Source organism: Emys orbicularis, chromosome 23 (assembly GCF_028017835.1).
Source record: "Emys orbicularis isolate rEmyOrb1 chromosome 23, rEmyOrb1.hap1, whole genome shotgun sequence".
NCBI classification, from domain to species: Eukaryota; Metazoa; Chordata; order Testudines; family Emydidae; genus Emys; species Emys orbicularis.
Genome location: NC_088705.1, coordinates 19,769,774 through 19,790,974, shown reverse-complemented (window position 1 = coordinate 19,790,974; position 21,201 = coordinate 19,769,774). Strand labels below are relative to the sequence as shown.

The following is a 21,201-nucleotide window of genomic DNA, read 5'->3' as shown; positions in this document are numbered from 1 at the left end:
CACAATGCAATCACCACGCACTTCTCCAATGGCAGGACAGCTCTGATTCTTGTGTCCTTGCACCGCAGGGCTAGGGTGAGCTCATCACACAGTCCCATGAGTGTGGCTTTCTTCATCCAAAAGTTCTGCAGCCACTGCTCGTCATCCCAGACGTGCATGACGATGTGATCCCACCACTCAGTGCTTGTTTCCTGAGCCCAAAAGCGGCATTCCACTGTGGTCAGCACCTCCGTGAATGCCACAAGCAATCTCGTCTCGTAGGTAGTACGCGTGGTGAGATAAATGTCGCACTCCTCTTGCCTTTGTGGTTTAAGGAATAACTCCACTGCCACTCGTGACGTGTTAGTCACAGCAAGCAGCATACTGGTCAACAGGGATTCATTCCTGCATACTGAAGAGGCAGGGGGCGCAGTACACAAACCATTGAAAGATGGCGCCAAATGCAAAAGGAAACACGGGTTGCTGGGATGTGAAGCAATGCATCACATGGCATTGGGACTGGACCCAGGATGCCCCGCGACCCCCTCTGCCTTCCCACAACTCTTAGCGTCAGAAGAGGAAGAGATGCTCTGTGAGAGCTGCCCAGAGTGCACTGCTCTGAATACTGCTGCAAGTGTGAACACGCTATTGCGCAGGCAGCTAACAGTGTGAACACACAACAGCGGTTTCTCTTCAGCATTCTCTTAGCGGAGCTGTAACTGCCAGTGTAGACATACCCTGAGTACATCTCTCAGACCTGAAGAAGAGCTCTGTGTAAGCTCGAAAGCTTGTCTCTCTCTCCAGCAAGTTGGTCCAATAAAAAATATTACCTCACCTACCTCATCTATCTCAATTATTGAATATAGTGTGGATTCTTATTCTTCCTATGTGTACTCCATAATTTCCCTTTCTAGCCTGCATGACAAGTTAAGATTAGTTACGATGTTATGGGTATACCTGTCTGCCTTCAAAGAACTGCTGCCACTATATAAGCGAAGCTGCTGATCCCTGTGTTGTAACTGCTCTGTGGCTGAGCAGAGTACTTCAATCTCCAGGGCTGTCAGTCTGACACTAACATGTTACTTAAAAACTAGTCATGCTCAAGCTAGCTTTCCAAATCCCATTCAGTCCTTACTTTGTCTGAGTTTATTTTCTCTGCAGCTTGTCAGAATATTTGTGTATAGTATAAATAGAATTCTCATTTTCTTTCCTCCCACCATCATCTGCTTGATTCATTCAAAGCCGGACTGACAGCATGTATTTGATAGTACCTTTGCTTCCACAGTGCATTGTTCCACAGGTGTTGCATACACTGAAATTGACTACACTGAGAAGACACGATAGGTATAGAAATGCAGCAAAAGGACAGGACTGTTTAAATTTGCTTGCTCAGGCATGGTGTGATTCTTCAACATCATGTGAGCTTTCTGTTTTCCATTTGTATTATTTGTCTGTGCTGTTTCTTTAGTCTTGTTTTACCCTAACTGCACATAGGACCTGCTGGAAGCTGTTTCATTCGTACATTCACTCTTGGTTTTCTCTCTTCTGAGACTTACCACAATCTGTTTGTTTGTGTTTGTGTGTTTTTTTTTTTTTTTTTTTTTTGGTTGTTGCCACTGCTAAAAAAGTAAGTGATGATTAGCTGCTTCTGCAATGCTTTAAACCTTGTTTTGATTTTACCCTATTGTACGAAATTTACCTTGAAACAGCTATCAGGCTATTTATTATTTATTTCTCTTTCTGCTGCAATGGTTAAAAGGACACTGTCAAGGTATCACTTATAATTTTTTAAAATCCCTTTTTTTACTGTTTATAATAATCCCTGAGTTTAAAATTGAAATAATTTGTTACTGAACACTTTTTTTTTTTTCCTTCAATGGTACATTCATATTGACTTCTTGTTCATGAATGTTGGGCAGATAACTTTGAATCGTTTTAGGGGAGAAAAAAATTTACACTGACTACGCAAACTGAAAGGAAATACGTAGGTCTCATGTTGGACCTACAGCCTTGACAGTGTCCCTTTAAATATGCCTTCCGACTAGTACTGGAGCCAAAGTGCAGTCACCACTTCACTATGAACTTCCTCAGTTTGTGTCTCCATCTTCCCTGTCATCATCAGCAACTGAGATTAAAGCCTGTCTCAGTCCAGGTGGAAGGGTATGAAATCTGCTACTCTCTGCTCTATACAAGACATTTTGATTAACCCTCACCTTTAGTATATACTCAGGAGACAAGTTGCAACTCACCACCCAGAGCTCCTTGGGAATTGTCCCAGCCTTCCTGAGGAAGCAGCTTTTGAGAGGGTATTAGGAGAGCCACTCTGCAGTGCAATGGTCATATCTAGGATTTACAGGGCCAGGGATAAGAAGTAGGAGGGTGCCCCTCACCCTATGGAATTGTCTCATGGAGAAAGTAGCCCTGTGTCTGTCCCTGGCCTCCAGAGAGGACTCTCCTGTAAGCCTGACACATGCTATTTCTGACACTTTGTCTCTGCCCATCTGCCTTCCTTTATGGTGCTTGCTGTTTTCTCTCCTCTTTTCTTTAACCCATTTGTCTCTGCCCCCTCATGTGTTCTCACCCCCTTCTTTTCTTTGTGCTCAGACTCCTAGGTTTTTTTGCCCTAATTCCCTCACTCCCACTTACCAGGCTCAGGACAGCTGAAGCTCCTTAGAGCTCGTCTCATGTTCTCGGAGCTCAGGAAGAGGCTCCACAAGCCTTATCCCTGCTGACCCCTCCCCACATCTCCAGCAACAGTAACCACTGGTCAGATCTGCAGCTGCTACACTTACCAGCTGGACTGTGCTGCTGTGCACTTAACACAGGGGTTGCTATCCAGTGGGGTGAGGGAGGCCTCAAACACTAGCCTAGTAGAACTGTTGTGGCTCTATGTAGTGCTGTGTTGAAGGTTCAGCGGTGTCACAGTAGCAACACCAAAAGTGTTTAAAGAAATGCTCCCCTACTACACAATAAGATTGAAAAACTTATCTGGCTACCAGCAATATCTCTACTTCATCTAGGAATAGATGAGGTTGGCAGGGGGCACTGCTTGTGCCATTTGTAGCCAAGCTTCCACATATGTAGTACTTTCCTTCTGCCTGATCAGCGTACCTCAGGCCCTCTCTGAAGGCTTGATGTGCACTAAGCCTCATTGGAAGGTGACAAACCGCTCAGTAGAGTGCACCTTTCTGACATCCGAAAGAATGTAGACATGGCCCACAGGTGAGCCATTGGACCTCAGTTGTTTGACTTCATCCTTTAGTTGAGGAAGCCTCTTTATACTGACTTGTTTTTTGCAGTCATGGGGGAGCCCAGTAAACAATGCTAGTTGCCTGTTTGCCAATTCAGAGGTGAGAAAGAGAAGAACTTGGCAGATTATCCCTTAATGCCCTGCATACTTTCCTTGTCTGATCATTTTGAAGAATTGAAGACTTCAAAACTTACAGGTGCCTGCCCTCAGCTTTTTTGTTCACTAGAGCTTTTTTAAAGTGTATGACACAGGGCAGTAAAGTAATGATTCTATCAGCACCAGTGTAACATTACGTGTCCGTGCTCTGCCTTGCTCTTTTGCATATTACTTCATTGCTATGTACAGCACTCACATTTTGAGGGGGAAGGATTGGAGGCAACTTGTGTTACTGAATTAAAAACATATCTTGTAGTGGAATTAGTACCACAATGGAAAAGGAAGTCTAAGCTTCATGGTTCTGAAGTCTTTCTGGACTTCTTAATTTTACCAGCCTCCACTCCACACCTGTTAGTTTCCATCTTAATTAAGTGTTCATATCTGGAGCTTTAGTGTTTTGTGCTTTTTTTTTTTTTTTTTTAAATTTACAGAGACAAATCTGTTCTTTGACTTTCAGGTTCCTAAAGAGAAAGATGAAATGGTGGAGCAGGAATTCAACCGTTTGCTGGAGGCCACCTCCTATCTCAGTCATCAGCTGGACTTCAATGTTCTCAATAACAAGCCAGTCTCCCTAGGACAGGCTCTGGAAGTTGTCATACAGTAAGTGCCCTCATGCTTTGTTGATAGAAATTAATAGTCTCATAGACTTTAAGGCCAGAAGGGACCATCATGGTCATCTAGCCTGACCTCGCCTGAATTACTGAATTCTTCAAATAATGATTTAAAGACCAAGTTACAGAGAATCTACCATTTACACTAGTTTAAACCTATAAGTGATCTGTGCCCCGTGCTGCAGAGGAAGATGAAAAACTCACAGGGTCTCTGCCAATCTAACGGGTGGGGGGGGGGAGAATTCCTTCCCAATCCCAAATATGGACCCTGAGCATTTTGGGAAGACCCAGCAGCCAGACACCTGGGAAAGAACTCAGAGTAGTAATACAGAGCGTAACTCCCCGTCTAGTGTCCCATCACCGGTCATTGAATATATTTGCAACTGGCAGTTGTAGATTGGCTACATGATATTGTAGACAGTTTCATCATCCCATCCATAAACTTATCTTTGAAAAATCATGGAAGATGGGGGAAATTCCAGAGGATTGGTAGACAGATATAGTGCCAGCCTATAAAAAGGGGAATAAGGACAACCCAGGGAATTACAGACCAGTCAGCTTAACTTCAGTACCCAGAAAGAGCAAATAATCAAGCAGTCAGTTTACAAACCCCTAGAAGATAATATGCTGATAAGTAACAGTCAAGAACAAATCATGTCAAACCAACTTAATGGCTTCCTTTGACAGGGTAACAAGCCTTGTGGATAGGGGGAAAGTGGTAGAGGTGGCGTATCTTTACTTTAGTAAGGCTTTTAATACTGTCTAATGTGGCCTTCTCATAAACTAGGGAATATAGCTTAGCTGGAACTATCAAAAGGTGGGCGCATAACTTCTCTGGAAACGGTTTTCCAATCAGTTATCAATGTTTCACAGTGAAGCTGGAAAGGCATATCGAGTGGGGTCCTGCAGGAATCAGTTCTGGATCCAGTTCTGTTCAGAATCTTCATCAATTTAAATAATGGCAGAGAGATTACAGTTACAAAATTTGCAGATGATACCAAGCTGGGAGGAGTTAGAAGTGCTTTGGAGGATAGGATTAAAATTCAAAATGATCTGGACAATCTGGAGAAATGGTCTGAAGTAAATCTGTTGAAATTCAATAAGGACAAATGCAAAGTACTCCACTTAGGAAGGAACAATCGGTTCCACACATACAAATGGAAATGACTGCCTGGGAAGGAGTACTGCGGAAAGGGATCTGGGAGTCATAGAGGATCACAAGCTAAAAATGAGTAAACAATGTAACACTGTTGCGCCAAAAAGAAATAAAAAGCAAACCGCATTCTGGGATGTATTAGCTGGAGTGTTGTAAGCAGCACACGAGAAGTAATTCTTCCAACATACTCTGTGCTGATTAGGCCTCAGTTGGAGTATTGTGTCCAGTTCTGGGCACCACATTTCAGGAAAGATGTGGACAAATTGGAGAAAATCCAGAGAAGAGCAACAAAAATGATGAAAGGAGGAGGAGGGAGAAAAATTGTTCATAGGACAAGAATCAATGGGCTTAAATTGCACTTTAAGTTGGACATTAGGAGAAACTTCTTAATTGTCAGGGTAAAGCACTCGAATAAATTGCCTAGGAAGGTTGTGGAATCTCCATCATTGGAGATTTTTAAGAGCAGATTAGACAAACATCTGTCAGGCATGGTCTAAAATAATACTTAGTCCTGCCATAAGTACAAGGGAGAGAGCTCTCCCGCCGACAACAAATTTCCACTCCCAACGAGCAGCAGTTTACATGTTTACATCGGCATTTTTCGTTGGCAAAACTTTTGTCGTTTGGGGGGGTGTGTGTGGGTTTTTTTCACACTCCTGAACGACAAAAGTTTTGTCATTCAGTTTCCAGTGTAAACAAAGCCTAAAATGGCATCACCTCTTGTTGGTTCGGTGACTGTTTGGTGAAGAAATCTGTCAGCTATCACATCCAGGAAAATCTGGGCCCTACTATTATTAGTAGCACTTGTCTTCCAGTCTATATCTGGGAAATTAGTCTCCCATATTCACACAATTTCCAATAGTATTTATTTAATTTAAAAAGGTCTCTGTCCATATCTAGATTGGATTCTGGGGGTCTATAGTCAATCCAAAACTGTGCTCCAGGAGAACCTGTGGGAGATTTCTTCCCCAAAATGATTTGGACACAGACTCTATTTTATCCATTCCATCACTTCTAATTTCTTTACAGTCTCCCTCATCATGCTACTCCACCACCTTTACCTTTATTTCTGTCTTTCCTTAACAGCACATACCCTTCAATCCCTGTACTCCAGTCACGATGACTATTCCACCATGTTTCTGTTATCCCTATAATATCTAGTTTTACTTCCTGCACCAGTAGTTCTAGTTTCTCCATTTTGTTACCCAGGCTCCTTGCATTGGTATCATCTTAATGGTTTCTGCTTGGTTTTGCAAGGATTCCTCACCTGATTAGGTAAGCCTACTTGACTATTAGCTTCAGTGGTATTGGCACTATCTTTCCTCTTAATATCCATTCTTCTATCCTTTCTCCATTGCTGTGTTTTCTCTTTCTTGATTTTCCTCCTGGTCAGTATTGAAATCAGGCATGGAGATTACCTGAGTCTTCCCCAGTAAGGATTCTGTTTGGATTTTCTTGAAGTACATAGTCATGATGACTTCTTGATAATCTTGGTTTCTTGCAGCCACTTGGCACATATTGTGTCCAGCATTTGTGTGCACACCCTTTCCACATTTATAGTACTGTTTCGTAGACACAGGATGAGGAATGTTACCTTAACCGGTATCTGCCTTGAAAATTCCTCTTCCATTAGTGATATAGTAATAAAATAAATGGATATTTGACATAGCACAATGGTGTGATCCAGCATGAAGTCCACATATTTGAATCCTATTTGTTTGGAAACATTTCCTGCAAGTAAGAATTTCTACCCTTTGGCTTTTGGTAGGCTGTCCTATGTTTAGCTACTAGCTAACCAACTGCTTTCTTTTCATGAGTTGTACAGTTGCTGAAGAATACACTCCATTCTTTACTGAAATGACACTTTTCTGAGTTCTACTTTATTACTTTACACTCATGGCTCAGATGTTGATAATGAGAAAAACATGTAGCTTACTAGGATTTCCCAGTTAAAACAATCTGTGGCTTCTGTTCCCCACCCCTAGATTGCAAGAAAAGCATGTGAAGGATGAACAGATTGGACATTGGAAGAAGATAGTAAAAACTCAAGAGGAGCTGAAAGATCTCCTTAACAAGGTCAGACCTTCTCCCCCATTCTGGCACACATGGATGCAATACTCTTTTCACTTCCTTCCCTTACAAATGCACTGGAAAAAGTTACTAGGGACTTAAAGGAGAAACCGATTTCAGAAACTGATTACCATCATTACATTTAATGTTTATGTGAAAAGGAACTAGACCTTGAGAAATAAAGAAATTTTATCTGGATTTTATCAATAAGGAGGGCAACAACACTATTCAAAAATGAATAATGATGCTTTTTTGGTCCACAAGGAGAAGTTGTGTTTTGACAGGCAAGCCCCAGGGAAACTATTAATTTTATTAAGCTGGGGCTTTCTGAGCACTGAAGAACACTTTTTCTCTTCTGAGAACCTCACAGTCTAAAGGCAAACAAGTAAGCAGAGGCCAGGGAAAGTAGACAGTTTATATAGATGTCACCTTGATTCACTGTAACCATCATGGCAGAAGTGGCTGTTTAAGGGTGACTTAAATTTGGATGTGGTAGGGACCTTCCAGATGAGCACAAGGAGCCTGTATAAAGAAAATAGGACCCTCTGGAAGAAGGTACAACAATGATTGTGCCAACAGCTGACAAACATGGACAAGACTGGGAATACTTATGGAGTGGAGAGGATGGAGACAGTGCAAAGCAATACGTAAAAGCAAACCAGCTCTTCCTTGAAAGCATCACTGTAATAACCACTTCTGTTGGAAATGCTTATTGCAGATATGGTTTGTGATGAGATTAATTTACAATTGTTTACAAAGTCACCTTAAAAAATATCTTAAGGTAAATAAAAAGATGTGTTTAGTCATTTGGAAACATACAACATTGAAACACTGGAAGATTTAGTGCAGATTAACTGTTATAGGTGATGCTGCTGTCCCTCTGGAGAAAGCATAGAGTTCTGGCATCTTTCCTACCCTCAACAGTTCCATTCTGTACGTTTTGCCAGAGGACAGTAATAGCTTATGCTGTGCATGTTAGTCAGAAAATCTCTAGAAATATAGGATTGATGGTACTTACTGTAGTGCCCTGTGAGGTCCATCCCCTATAAGTAACATCCCCTATAACAAGGGGGGAAGTGCCACCAGTGGTGTGACTGTTTTTGAGGCAGAATTCTTACTTTCACTGTTACAAAAGCTCCTTTTTTCCCTTTCCCAGATGGTGAATTTAAAAGAGAAGATTAAAGAGCTCCATCAGCAGTATAAGGAGGCATCTGAAGTAAAACCACCTCGGGATATTACTGCGGAGTTCCTTGTGAAAAGCAAACACCGAGATCTTACTGCTCTCTGCAAGGTACAGAATGCCATAAATACAAGGGTTTCAGTCTACAAACTTTTTTGTCTTTGAAATCTGAACGACAAACTGATTATGTAAAATTGTGTCAAGTACACTTTTTCGAAGAACTGGCTGTGTGAAACTGCTCTGAAATGTTCACGTGCATGTTCCCTGTGTTAGAGCCTTCTGGAAAGTGATAATGGGACTGCATGAGCTCCTGTCTCAACAGGATCTGAAAGTTCAGGCCAAAGAGCATAAATGTGTTGAGGAATTAGTCCAGTTTTAGATCACAGTTCAGCTTCAGCACTGTTGGACACTGTCCAAGATAGGCATCCCACTACTGTGCATGTTGAGATGGCAATCTGGAAAGAAAAAGTTCATGTTCGAAGAGATTTGCTTCCTGTAAGGCCAAAATGTCAGTGACTGATGAATATGTAAGAAACTTGCAGAGGTTGCGAGAGGCTCACCTGCCTCAATGAGGCTCCATTTATGCCAGATTGGCTCTTTCGGCCTGATGAATGATTTGTCCTTTGGTGCTCCCTGCTTGCGCCTAGGAATTGGATTTCTCCAGTTTTGCTCCTCTGTAGAATCCAAATACTTGTGAAGCAGCCTGAGTGCTCTTTAGATCCAGTCATTCACATCCTCCTGACTCATTACATTGTGACGCTACAGGACCTCTGACCAGGCAACAGAATGCTCCCTCGGCTTATGTTTGGAATCATCTTGTGAATAGCACCAGGAGTAATCATGAACGAGTCTGAAGGCCTTGAAACTGAGGTGCATTAGATCTAGGCTTGAGAACTGAGGTGGTTCCCCTGATTCCATTAATTCTGGAGTAGTCCTTGGATCCAAACGGTCTCTGTCCTACTTCACCAGCACCTGGTGTGGGAACCAGTGAGCAGTCCCCATCACTTCTCTCATTTAGGTTTTAGACAGATTCATTACGCCCTTTCAGTCTTTTCCTGAAGGCAAGCTTAGATTTAATACCTTTAGGGCACACCTCCAAATCCATCTCAGACGAAGTCATGGGAAACATTATAGTTTCCCAAATCTGAGAAAATAGGCTCCCCATCTTATTCATAGAACTTTAAAAGCCTTCCCCCCGGCTTTTTTGATACTCTGTGGAGTTTATCTGTTCAAGTTCCCACAATTACCAGTTTGATTATGCTCCATGGTATATTAGCTCTTCTGCCCTCCTCTTCCTCAGTTTAGGGAGTCAGGGTTAAGAGGATAATCAAGAAACCAGGGCCATGTTACTCCTCCACTTACGCTTTTCTCCTAGACTTGTCCCCCCACTCCTGTGGGTTAGGGAAGAGTTGCTGGAAATAGATACTGATGAGAAGGGTGATAGTGATCTTGAGGATGCCCTTTTCCTTCAGGATACAGCTCATCCTTCAACCTCTGCAGAAGAGAATACTTTTATCATTTCTTCATTTCTGCTTAAGTATTTTCAGTAGCTGCTGTTCAGTGTGGTAGATACTTTGGACTGATAAGTGTCAAGAAAGACTCATTGATATTTTGGGAGCCCCATCACAAATGCAGAATTGCTTTACCAGTAAATGAGAAGCTACTGGTACATGCCAAGATTATTTGGCATGCCTCTTAATCCATTTCACCCAGGATGAAGAAAATTGCCATCTTTGACATCCCACAACAGGTTAGAATTTTTTTTTTCTCCCACCCAGCTCCTGGATTGTTGGTACTGTCAGCTATGGTAGTGAAATATAGTGCCAGGAGCTCCTCCCATTCTCCTCCCCACCCCTTTTCACGGGGCCCTCTCTTAAAAGTTTGCTTTGGTAGGAACTTACCACCCACTGTGGTTGACAAAAAAGTTCCTCAGATACACTGAGGAAAAAATTTTAAATGTGTTTTTTCCTAATTCTGGAAAAGTGGCCTCAATTTGTAAGAAAGTGCAACAATTTTGGAGAAAAGTCATAAGTCATCAAGGTCTTCTCCTCATAGTGTGTATAACAGGAAAGAAAAATAAGTTAACAGCAGAGAGTAAACAGGAAAACTTCACAACTTTGGATTGATCCCTGTCCTGTGATCTTGACCTTCCCAAAGCCATCCTTTGCCAAACAGCTACTCTTCTAGAGCACTCTTCTGAGTCCCTATGCAATGTACATAAAAAAGGCAATAAGAGATTTTTTTTTCTTAACATATATTAGGAGCCAGGAGAAAGACGAAGGAAAGTGAAGGTACTCTACTTAGTGTGAAAGGAGGCTAATAACTGATATAAAGAAATCTGAGGTTTTTATTGCCAATTTTGCTTCAGTCATCACTAAAAAGGTTAATGGTGACCCAGATACTCAACATAATTAATATTAACAATAAGGGGGGAAGGAATGTCAGCCAAAGTATGGAAAGAACAGGTTAAAGAATATTTAGATAAGTTAGATGTATTCATGACAGCAGGACCTGATGAAATTCATCTTAGGGTACTTAAGGAACTAGCTGAAGCAATTATCTTTGAGAACTCATGGAGGATGACTGAGGTCCCAGAGGACTGGAGAAGGGCAACCATAGTACCTCTCTTTTTTTTTTTTCTTTTTTCTTTTTGTAATAAAGGATGTGTGTGTGGAGAGGATCTGGGGAACTATAGACTGGTCAGCCTAACTTTGATACCTGGAAAGGTGCTAGAACAAATTATTAATCAATTTGTAAGCAGCTAGAGGACAATAGGTTATAAGGAATGGCCAGCATGGATTTGTCAAAAACAAATCATGCCAAACCAACCTAAGCTGCATGGCCGCGCAAAAGTCAATCAAGTGCCGCGCACTTGGTTAGTAGAGCCATACACATCCAACGACTTGTTTATGTGCCCCTCCCCCTGCTGCTGTGCTGCTCTTGTCCTCTGCCTTGGAGCTCCTGCCAGCTACTCCCAGGACCTTCCTGCTTGCTCTGCAGAACAGAGGTGGGGGTGCTGATGTCAGGGTGTCCCTCTCCCTCCTGCTCATGTACCCCATCTACACAGAGTGGGGGAGGGGGAACAGGGCTCTGGAGTTAGATGGAACTGCTGGCGGCTGCTGCAGTCTGAACAAGCCTTCAGACTGGTGAGTGCTGATGTGCTTAGAGACAGTGCACTGTCCAGCAGCCAGCACACCCACTCTGTCTGTCTGTCTCTCACTCACTCTCTCTCCTCCCGACACATACTTGTGATGTTGTTGGTACTTCTTGGTACTTCCTGCAATGCACATATATTCTCTGTAATTTTATTCTTTCAAAGTGCTGTTATTTTAGCTTTTTGACTGTTCTATGCATTTCATAATTTTATTTCTCTCTTATGCTTAAATTTAATTCTTTGAGTAGTGAGTTCTAAAATGCCTAATCTATCATGGCTGGAGTAATTATCCCTATGGTAACTTTTAAAAAATATATATTATATCTAGGTTTCTTGTTTTTACTGGTGGCGCACATCCCCACATTACCTCAATATTGGTGCACATAACAAAATTCTTTCCACACATGGATGGAAAAAATTAGAGAGAACATTGGTCATAACTTCCAGCAGTGAGCTCTTCCTCATCAGTTGATACAGTACATTACTCAATAGCTGTCTATAAAGGTCTTCCTTTAAAATTCTAGCTTGAACTTGGATGTACTGCATGTGCTTTAATATTTTCTATTTTCTTTTACTTTGGAAATATCTCACTTTATACATTCAACAATGAAATAATTAAGTCTTTAATAAGGAAACAAGAATAGAAAATATATCACATCCAGTTTGGTTGAGTTCCAGTTACTGAGAGAACTGGTATCTCATTCCACCAGAACTATAATGGATTTTATCACATTCTCTGACCTGAGTGTTTGCTGACAATCCAGGAAAGTAGGGTTTCGTGTTTTAAGGTATTTGTTTAATTGCAGAAATGGACATCACAAGTGTGAAATGTGGCTGAACTAATAGTACTTTTAGGATCCAGTGGTCTGATTCAGTGCCCATTGAAACACATATGAGTGTCTTCAATGGGAGATGGCTCAAACCCCATTCTTATTGGGGCCTGTGTGCTCTACCATAATATAAACGTTGAATAAAAAAAACCTTTACTTTTCACAACTTTGGAGAATCTAAATCTCATCCTTTTGTGTTTAAAATATTTTCCTTTTCCTACAAAAATATGCATGTGGCATTGCATTTTTGTGATCATTATTTGGCAGTAAGTTTACTATGGACACTTCACTTTCTCCTCATTTTTATTTAAAAATGAGAAATTTAAAGCTAATACGTGACTGAATCTGTTTAACCTTTTATCAGGAATATGATGAGTTGGCAGAAACACAAGGAAAGCTGGAAGAAAAGCTCCAAGAACTTGAAGCCAATCCACCAAGGTAAAAAAAACAAAAAACACCACACACTAGCTGGAGAGCGATCAGGAAGGCTGGTGTTTCTCATTTAGTATTGCACTGACATACTTGGGGTCAGAAATGAATTTTCCCCCAGGTCACATTGGCAGAGACTCTGGATTTTTTTTGCCTTCTTCTGCAGCATGGGGCACAGGTCACTTGCTGGTTTAAACTAAATACTAAATAGTGGATTCTCTGTAATGTGAAATCTTTTTTTAAAATCATGATTTGAGAACATCAATAACTCAGCCAGAGTTTCTGGGTCTATTTCAGGGGTGGATGGGTGAGGTTCTGTGGCCTGCAAAGTGCAGGAGGTCAGACTAGATCAGTGGTTCTCAACCTTTCTAGACTACTGTACCCCTTTCAGGAGTCTGATTTGTCTTGCGTACCCCCAAGTTTCATCTCATTTTAAAACTACTTGTTTACAAAATCGGACATAAAAATACAAAAGTGTCACAACACACAATTACTGAAAAATTGCTTACTTTCTAATTTTTACCATATAATTTATAAATATAAGTGTCGTATAGAGCAGCATAAACAAGTTGTATGAAATTTTAGTTTGTAATGACTTCTCTAGTGCTTTTTATGTAGCCTGTTGTAAAACTAGGCAGATGTACCCACTGGAAGACCTCTGAGTACCTCCAGGGGTACATGTACCACTGGTTGAGAACCACTGGACTAGATCACGGTGGTCTCTGTAGTCACATGTTTGGCTGTGTGTGTTCTCTCTGTATGCCGTCCCAGCTCTGTGCAGACAGCTGGCACAGCAGACGTCCTGTGACTACAAGATCCGTTAAGATACAAAGGCACTAGGTTAGGTTTATTGCTGACAAAGCACGGTCCTAGCTCCCCGGATGCCTGTGACAATGGATGCAGTTCAGTCAGTGATGGGACTTTCCACTATCCCCTAAGTGGCCAAAGGCATTCCCTCTGAGACTCCATTTTATACACCAATACAAGAGGCTGAGGGAGCTGAATTTGCTTAGTCTGCAGAAGAGAAGAATGAGGGGGGATTTGATAGCAGCTTTCAACTACCTGAAGGGGGGTTCCAAAGAGGATGGAGCTCGGCTGTTCTCAGTGGTGGCAGATAACAGAACAAGGAGCAATGGTCTCAAGTTGTAGTGGGGGACGACTAGGTTGGATATTAGGAAACACTATTTCACTAGGAGGGTGGTGAAGCACTGGAATGGGTTACCTAGGGAGGTAGTGGAATCTCCATCCTTAGAGATTTTTAAGGCCCAGCTTGACAAAGCCCTGGCTGGGATGATTTAGTTGGTGTTGGTCCTGCTTTGAGCAGGGGGGTTGGACTAGATGACCTCCTGAGGTCTCTTCCAACCCTAATCTTCTATGATTCTAAGTTATGTATTTCCCCCCTCACCCCCACCCCCCGACATGGCCGGTTGTCACCCATTACCTTGTACGTGTTGGTTCGAGCAAAACATCTCTATCCATCATACTGTCATCCTGACCTTATCTTTGAGAGTTCAGTGTGTACCTGTTATCTTTGTGTTGATATTGAGGTGTTGTGGAACCATCCTTCTGGAATGTGTTTGCACAAGTGTCCTGTGCCTAGCACTTCTTAGGAATGTGTGTTTTTGCAATACCAGCCCTGTTCTTGCCAGTTTCTGTGAGCTTGCAAACAGGCAGAGCCTGACTTGTGCTCACAGCCTGTCTTTGCTTTATATCAGCAGAGCTTGGCCTCTGATACTAGGGCTTATATCTTAGGCTCTCTTTCTACTACAGTCTCTTCTGGACTTAGTCTATGAGTCTATCTCTTTTGGAAAAATGCTAAGGGGTATTCAGCTTGTATTGTATTAGCCAAGTGACTTGGTTATGTAAATGCACATGTATGAAGTCTGAGTTTCCTCTGTTTCAGAGAAGGTGGCTCATAAAGGAGAAAGGTCATTCTCAGTTACCATGACCTGTTAATCATCCCTATTACAGTAGAACTTCGGAGTTACGGACACCTCAGGAATGGAGATTGTTCGTAACTCTGAAATGTTCATAATTTTGACAAAGTCGTTATGGGATGCTCCTCAGGGCAGACTACCTGGAGTGGGGGCTCACAGCTGTGCCAGTGAACTTCAGCGTCTTCACCTCCTAGCCTGGCGAGTGGGTGTGTGCACAGGCAGCTGGTTCTAGCCCCCTGGATGCAAGGGTGATGAGTGAGGCACCCTGGGGCACCGTGGTGTCAGTGTGGCCTTTTTACAACTGAGCTGCTCCTCCAGAGTGCAGTGTGCAGGGCTCCTGCTCTAGCAGCAAACACTCCAGGCCAGGTTCCAGCAGCAGCTCGGGAAGTGTCTTTCCTGGGTTCAGACTGTGCATGCAAGTTTGTCCCCCTCCTGGCCAGGGGGAAGTGGCTTACAGGAAAGTGGTGCAGACCCCAGCACTGCTTCTGCTCTGCCTGCTCAGGGGCTCACAGCTGTGCCTGTGAAACTTAGCATCTTCACCTCCTACCTGTAAGTGGCTGCCCCCCCGGGTGGCGAGTAGGGAGTGGGGCTGGGGATAGGCAGCACAGATGTGCCTACCTTTAAGATGCAATACAGGCACAGTTCAGTATTTGCTGGTGTTTTTTGTGTGTGTGTATGTCTCCGCTGCTGCCTGATTGCTTGCTTCCGGTTCCACATGGGGTCTGGTTGACCGGTCAGTCTGTAATTCTGGTGTTCGTATCTTTGAGGTTCTACTGTATAACTAATTCCATTAATGCCTGATCCAGATAATCTTTTAAAAGGTCCAAAATCCCCATTAATTAGTTGTCCCCAGTGGTGGTCTTTGAGTTGGGTTTTTGTTTTCTTGTATGGTGCTGTACATGCTTTTGTACTTGCCCATTGTGTACCTACTTTTGTTTGTTTTTCCTCACTTTCAAGTCTCTACTTTGCTTCTCCTTGCCTTCTGTTTATTTGCAGTTATTTCCCACTAATTCATTTACCATTCTAACCAGTCCATCTCATTGAGGCACATGCAAGAATATGCACTCCATTATATCCTTGACTGCCTTGTCCCTACAGGTGTGAATTGTCCCAAGTTATGGGACCTGCTCTCTATTTTGGAAGACTTTTCTACAGTGTAAAATATCTTTCACTTAAATATTTGTTACTACTTAGCCAAAATTCACTCTCTCAACTATATCCCATTCTCTGAGCTCATACCACTTTGACCCATCCTAAATAATTTCTCATTCCTTTGTGTTTATGCCCTTCGGCCTGTATTGAGCAGGATGTCAGACTAGATTATCATAATGGTACTTAAAATCTATGAAAATATTTATAGAGTCTGTTCTCCATTAACTTAGCTAAGATACACACTCAGTGTAATATTTCCTCCTGTTGTAGGGCCACCCTGTTGTAGCAACATCCAATCTCGATTTAAAATTGGTCAGTGATGGAGAATCTACCACAACCCTTGGTCAATTGTTCCTCTCACTGTTAAAAATATATGCCTCATTTCCAGTCTGAATTTGGCTAGCTTCAACTTCCAGCCATTGGATCACATACCTATCTCTGCTAGTTTGAAGAGCCCATTATTAAATATTTGTTCCCCGGGTAGGCACTTGTAAACTGTAATCAGGTCAATCTATAACCTCTTTAAGACTGAGTTCCTTGAGTCAGTTACTATAATGCATGTTTTCTAATCCTTGAATCATTCTTGTGGCTCTTCTCTGTATCAATGTCCTTCTTGAATTGTGGACACCAGAACTGGACACAGTATTCCTGCAATGGTCACTTCAGTGCCAAATACAGAGGTGACATGACCTCCCTACTCAAGAGTCCCCTGTTCGTACATCCAAGGATTGCATTAGCTTTTTGGGCCAACAGCATCACACTGGGAGCTCATGTTGAGTTGTTCATCATGACCCTCAAATCTTTTTAAGTGTCACTACTTCCCAGGATGGAGTCCACCATCCTGTACAGAATGGCCTACATTTTTTGTTCATAGATCTATAACACTGGTCTACAATTTTTCAGAAGTCGTCTGCTTCAGAGATAAAATGTGTTATTTATTATGTATTTTGATGTGCTGAATTCAAATATGACAATTAAAACAACTGATTGGCTACTGTTTCTAAGATATTTAAGTTTTTACATTTTATGTCTATGTATATTTTGTAGATAGTAGAGTTTTAATCATAAATTGTAAACCTAGGTCTTTTCATGTGTTTATGGTTGCTTTACATGATAATATTTCACCTGTCCTGTTTATGTAACACTTTAAAAATCAGCAAAAGGGTTATCTAAATAAAATTTATAATGAAACAAAAGGCAAAAAACTATTCTGTACATAGTTTAGTCCTATTCAGTGTCTACTCGGCGCTTCTTGGCTTGTCTCTTGTATTCATTAAATGGAGCATCTCTTGTCACTGTCCAGCAATAGTCTGCAAGCATTGATGGGCTCCATTTGCCCTGATAGCGTTTCTCCACTGCTGCAATGTCCTGGTGAAATCGCTCGCCGTGCTCGTCGCTCACTGCTCCGCAGTTCGGTGGAAAAAAATCTAGATGAGAGTGCAAAAAATGTATCTTTAGTGACCTGTTGCAACCAAGGCTTTTGTATGCCTTGAGGATGTTTTCCACCAACAACCTGTAGTTGTCTGCCTTGTTGTTTCCGAGAAAATTTATTGCCACTAACTGGAAGGCTTTCCAGGCAGTCTTTTCCTTGCCACGCAGTGCATGGTCAGATGCATCATCGATGTTGTTGCAGGCTACAAGATCACCTTCCATGAAGAAGAATGGGACAAGATCCTTTTGACGGTCACGGAACATGGAAACCCTAACGTCACCTGCCAGGAGATTCCACTGCTGTAGTCTGGAGCCCAACAGCTCTGCCTTACTCTTGGGTAGTTCAAAATCCCTGACAAGGTCATTCAGTTCACCTTGTGTTATGAGGTGTGGATCAGAGGAGGAGGATGGGAGAAAATGTGGGTCCTGTGACATTGATGGTTCAGGACCAGAAGTTTCATCCTCTTCCTCTTCCTCGTCTGACTCAAGTGAGAATGATTCTGGTGCATCAGGAACCGGCAGTCCTTCTCCGTGGGGTACTGGGCATATAGCTGATGGAATGTTTGGATAATGTACAGTCCACTTTTTCTTCTTTGACACACCTTTCCCAACTGGAGGCACCATGCAGAAGTAACAATTGCTGGTATGATCTGTTGGCTCTCTCCAAATCATTGGCACTGCAAAAGGCATAGATTTCCTTTTCCTGTTCAACCACTGGCGAAGATTTGTTGCACAAGTGTTGCAGCATATGTGTGGGGCCCACCTCTTGTCCTGATCTCCAATTTTGCAGCCAAAATAAAGGTGATAGGCTTTCTTAACCATAGTGGTTATACTGCGCTTTTGTGATGCAAAAGTCACTTCCCCACAAACATAGCAGAAGTTATCTGCACTGTTCACACAAGTACGAGGCATCTCTGCTCACTTTGGCTAAACAGAAATGTGTCCCTTTGCAAAATCAAACACTGACAAATAAGAGAGCACGACACTGTATGATTTCTAGAGCTGATATAGGGCAATTTGTTCAGCAGAGTGATGTAAGCTTCGTTATGATTGCATCATCCATGACTTCTAGGAATAACATGATGCAATTCATATCATGTATGACGCAATGCATCATTCATTGTTTTGCCTAAAAAGCAAGTACTGTCCAAACCCAGTCATAGATTTATTCATAGATCCAGTCAAAGATGTATTTTAGTCATTTCTGATTTAAATTGAGATCCCTTCCCTTGATAACTCACTTATCCTCCGCCATTCCCAAGTCAAGGGTCATATATACTGACCCAATAGCATATTTTGAAAACTAGAGCCAATCAACAATTTTAAGCATCATTTTCGTTCTCAGTGACCCAGAATTAGTAAAGTTTGACTACATTTATTTCAGAAGCATTTTGGCTGTAAAGCAGTGTAATTTCTTGTTGGCCATATTGATCCATTACTAGATGGAAAGGTAGAATTAATAATAATGCAGAAAAGGCAGAAGTGTTCTATAAATTTGTTTTGTATTTGAGGGAAAAAACAGGCGATATAGTCTCATCATATGGTGATAACATTCTTTCCATTCCACTAGTACTACTAATAGTAGTAACAGAAGCTACTAAAGTGATACACTTTTAAATCAGGAAGTCCAGATAACTTGCATCCAACAGTTTTAAAAGAGCTGGCTGAGGAGCTTGCTGGACCATTAATGTTGATTTTCAGTAAGTCTTGGAGTATTGAAGACGTTCCAGAAAACTGGACATTTTGAAAAAGGATAAATGGGGTGACCCAGATGATTATAGGTCTGTCAGCCTGACATCTGTCTGTGCAAGGTAATAGAGTGACTGATACAGGACTCAATTAAGAACTAAAGGAAGGTAATATAATTAATGCCAATCAACATGGTTTATGGAAATATAGATGCTGTCAAACGGACTTGTAATCTCATTAAAAAAACAACAGCAGGTCTGCTTGATTAAATTAATAGTGCTGATGTAATAGACTTCTGTAAGGCATTTGACTTGGTACTGCACAACATTTTCATTAAAAAACTAGAATATAAAATTAATAACATGACACGCACCAAATGGATTAAAAACTTGCTAGCTGACAGGTCTTAAAATGTAACTGTAGTCAGGGAATTGTCATTGAGCGGGTCTGTTTCCAGTGGGCTCCTATGGGATTGGTTCTTGGTCCTATGCAATGTAACATTTTTATCAATGATCTGGAAGAAAACATAAAATCATCATTGATAAAGTTTGTAGAAGACACAAGAACTGGGAGAATGTTAAATAATGAAGAGGACAGGTCACTGATTCAGAGCGATCTGAATCACTTGGTAAATTGGGCGCAAGCAAACAATGTGCTTTGTAATATGTCTAAATGTAAATGTATTAATCTAGGAACAAAGAATGTAGGCTGTACTTTCAGGATGGACGACTCTATCGTAGGAAACAGTAACTCTGAAAAAGATTTGAGTGGTGGTGGATAATCCTCTGAACATGTGACAGTGGCCAAAAGAGCGAATGTTTTCCTGGGATGCAAAAACAGGGGAATCTTGAGGAGTAGGAAGGTTATTTTAGTTCTGTGTGTAGTACTGGTGCAACCCTACTGCTGGAATACTGTGTCCAGTGGTGGCGCCCACAATTCGAGAAGAAAGTTAATAAATTGGATAGGGTTCAGAGAAGAGCCATGAGAATCACTAAAGAATTAGAAAACATGCCTAATCGTGGTAGACTCAAGGTGCTCGATCTATCTAGTTTAACAAAGAGAAGTTGAAGGGGGGACTTGATTCCAGTTTATAAATACTTACCAGGAGAACAAATATTTAATATTTGTCTAACAGAGACAGTCTAGCAGAGAAAGGTATATAACATGATCCAGTAGCTGAAATCTGAAGCTAGTCAAATTCAGACTCCAAATGAAAATTTTTAATGGTGAGAGTAATTAACCATTGTAACAATTTACCAAGGGTTGTGGTGGATTCTCCCTCACTGACAATTTTTAAATTAAGATTGCAGGTTTTTGTAAAATAGCTGTTCTAGGAATTATTTTTGGGGAGTTCTATGGCCTGTTTTTTTAATAGGCAGTCAGACTAGATTATCATAATGGTCCCTTCTCGCCATAGAGAATCATAGAACTTTAGGGTTGGAAGAGACCTCAGGAGGTCATCTAGTCCAACCCCCTGCTCAAAGCAGGACCCAATCCCCAACTAAATCAGAATATATGACTCTATGCTGAAAAATGTTTGCTTGCTCCCAGCTTAACAAGCAATCCAGATCACTGTGTTTCAGTGTCCTGTCCTCTTCATTATTTACCCCTCCCCAATTTTTATATAATTGCCAAACTTTATCAGTGATGATTTTATGTCGTCTTCCAGGTAATTGATAAAAATGTTAAATAGTATAGGTCCAAGAACCTATCCCTGGACCCCCTTTAGAAGCATACCTGCTTGATGATGATTCCTTGCTTAAAACTACATTGAGACCTATCAGGCAGTTTTTAATCCATTTAATATGTGCCATGTTAACTTTGTATCATTCCAGTTTTTAATAAAAAGTGTAGTACCAAATCAAATGCCTTACAGAAGTCTAAGTATATTACATCAACACTGTTATCTTTATCAACCAAACTTCTCATCTCATCAAAAACAGATATAAAGTTAGTTTTTTATAAGATCTGTTTTCCTTAAACCATGTTGGTTGGCATTATGTCATCAGATCTCAGAGGGATGTAGCCGTCTTGCAGATCAAATGCCACCTGGATCAAACTCTAGCTAGGCCCTTAAGGTACTCTGGCTGGATGTTCAGTCTGTGTCCATCATTGGCGAGCTTATTGCACCACCAAAGCTTTCGGAGACCATGTGATCATAAGAACATGAGAACGGC

The 21,201-nt window shown here is 41.5% G+C and overlaps 1 protein-coding gene across 2 annotated transcripts in view; it reads left to right on the top strand.

Moving 5' to 3' along the window:
* Window positions 1-21,201, top strand: part of KDM1A (lysine demethylase 1A) — a 139,172-nt gene that overhangs the window by 70,971 nt on the left and 47,000 nt on the right. For both annotated transcript variants that reach the window (XM_065421491.1, XM_065421492.1), the window contains 4 exons: window positions 3,843-3,985; window positions 7,138-7,228; window positions 8,379-8,513; window positions 12,751-12,824. In XM_065421491.1, coding sequence (XP_065277563.1) covers window positions 3,843-3,985; window positions 7,138-7,228; window positions 8,379-8,513; window positions 12,751-12,824 — 443 coding nt within the window. The remainder of the gene's footprint in view (window positions 1-3,842; window positions 3,986-7,137; window positions 7,229-8,378; window positions 8,514-12,750; window positions 12,825-21,201) is intronic.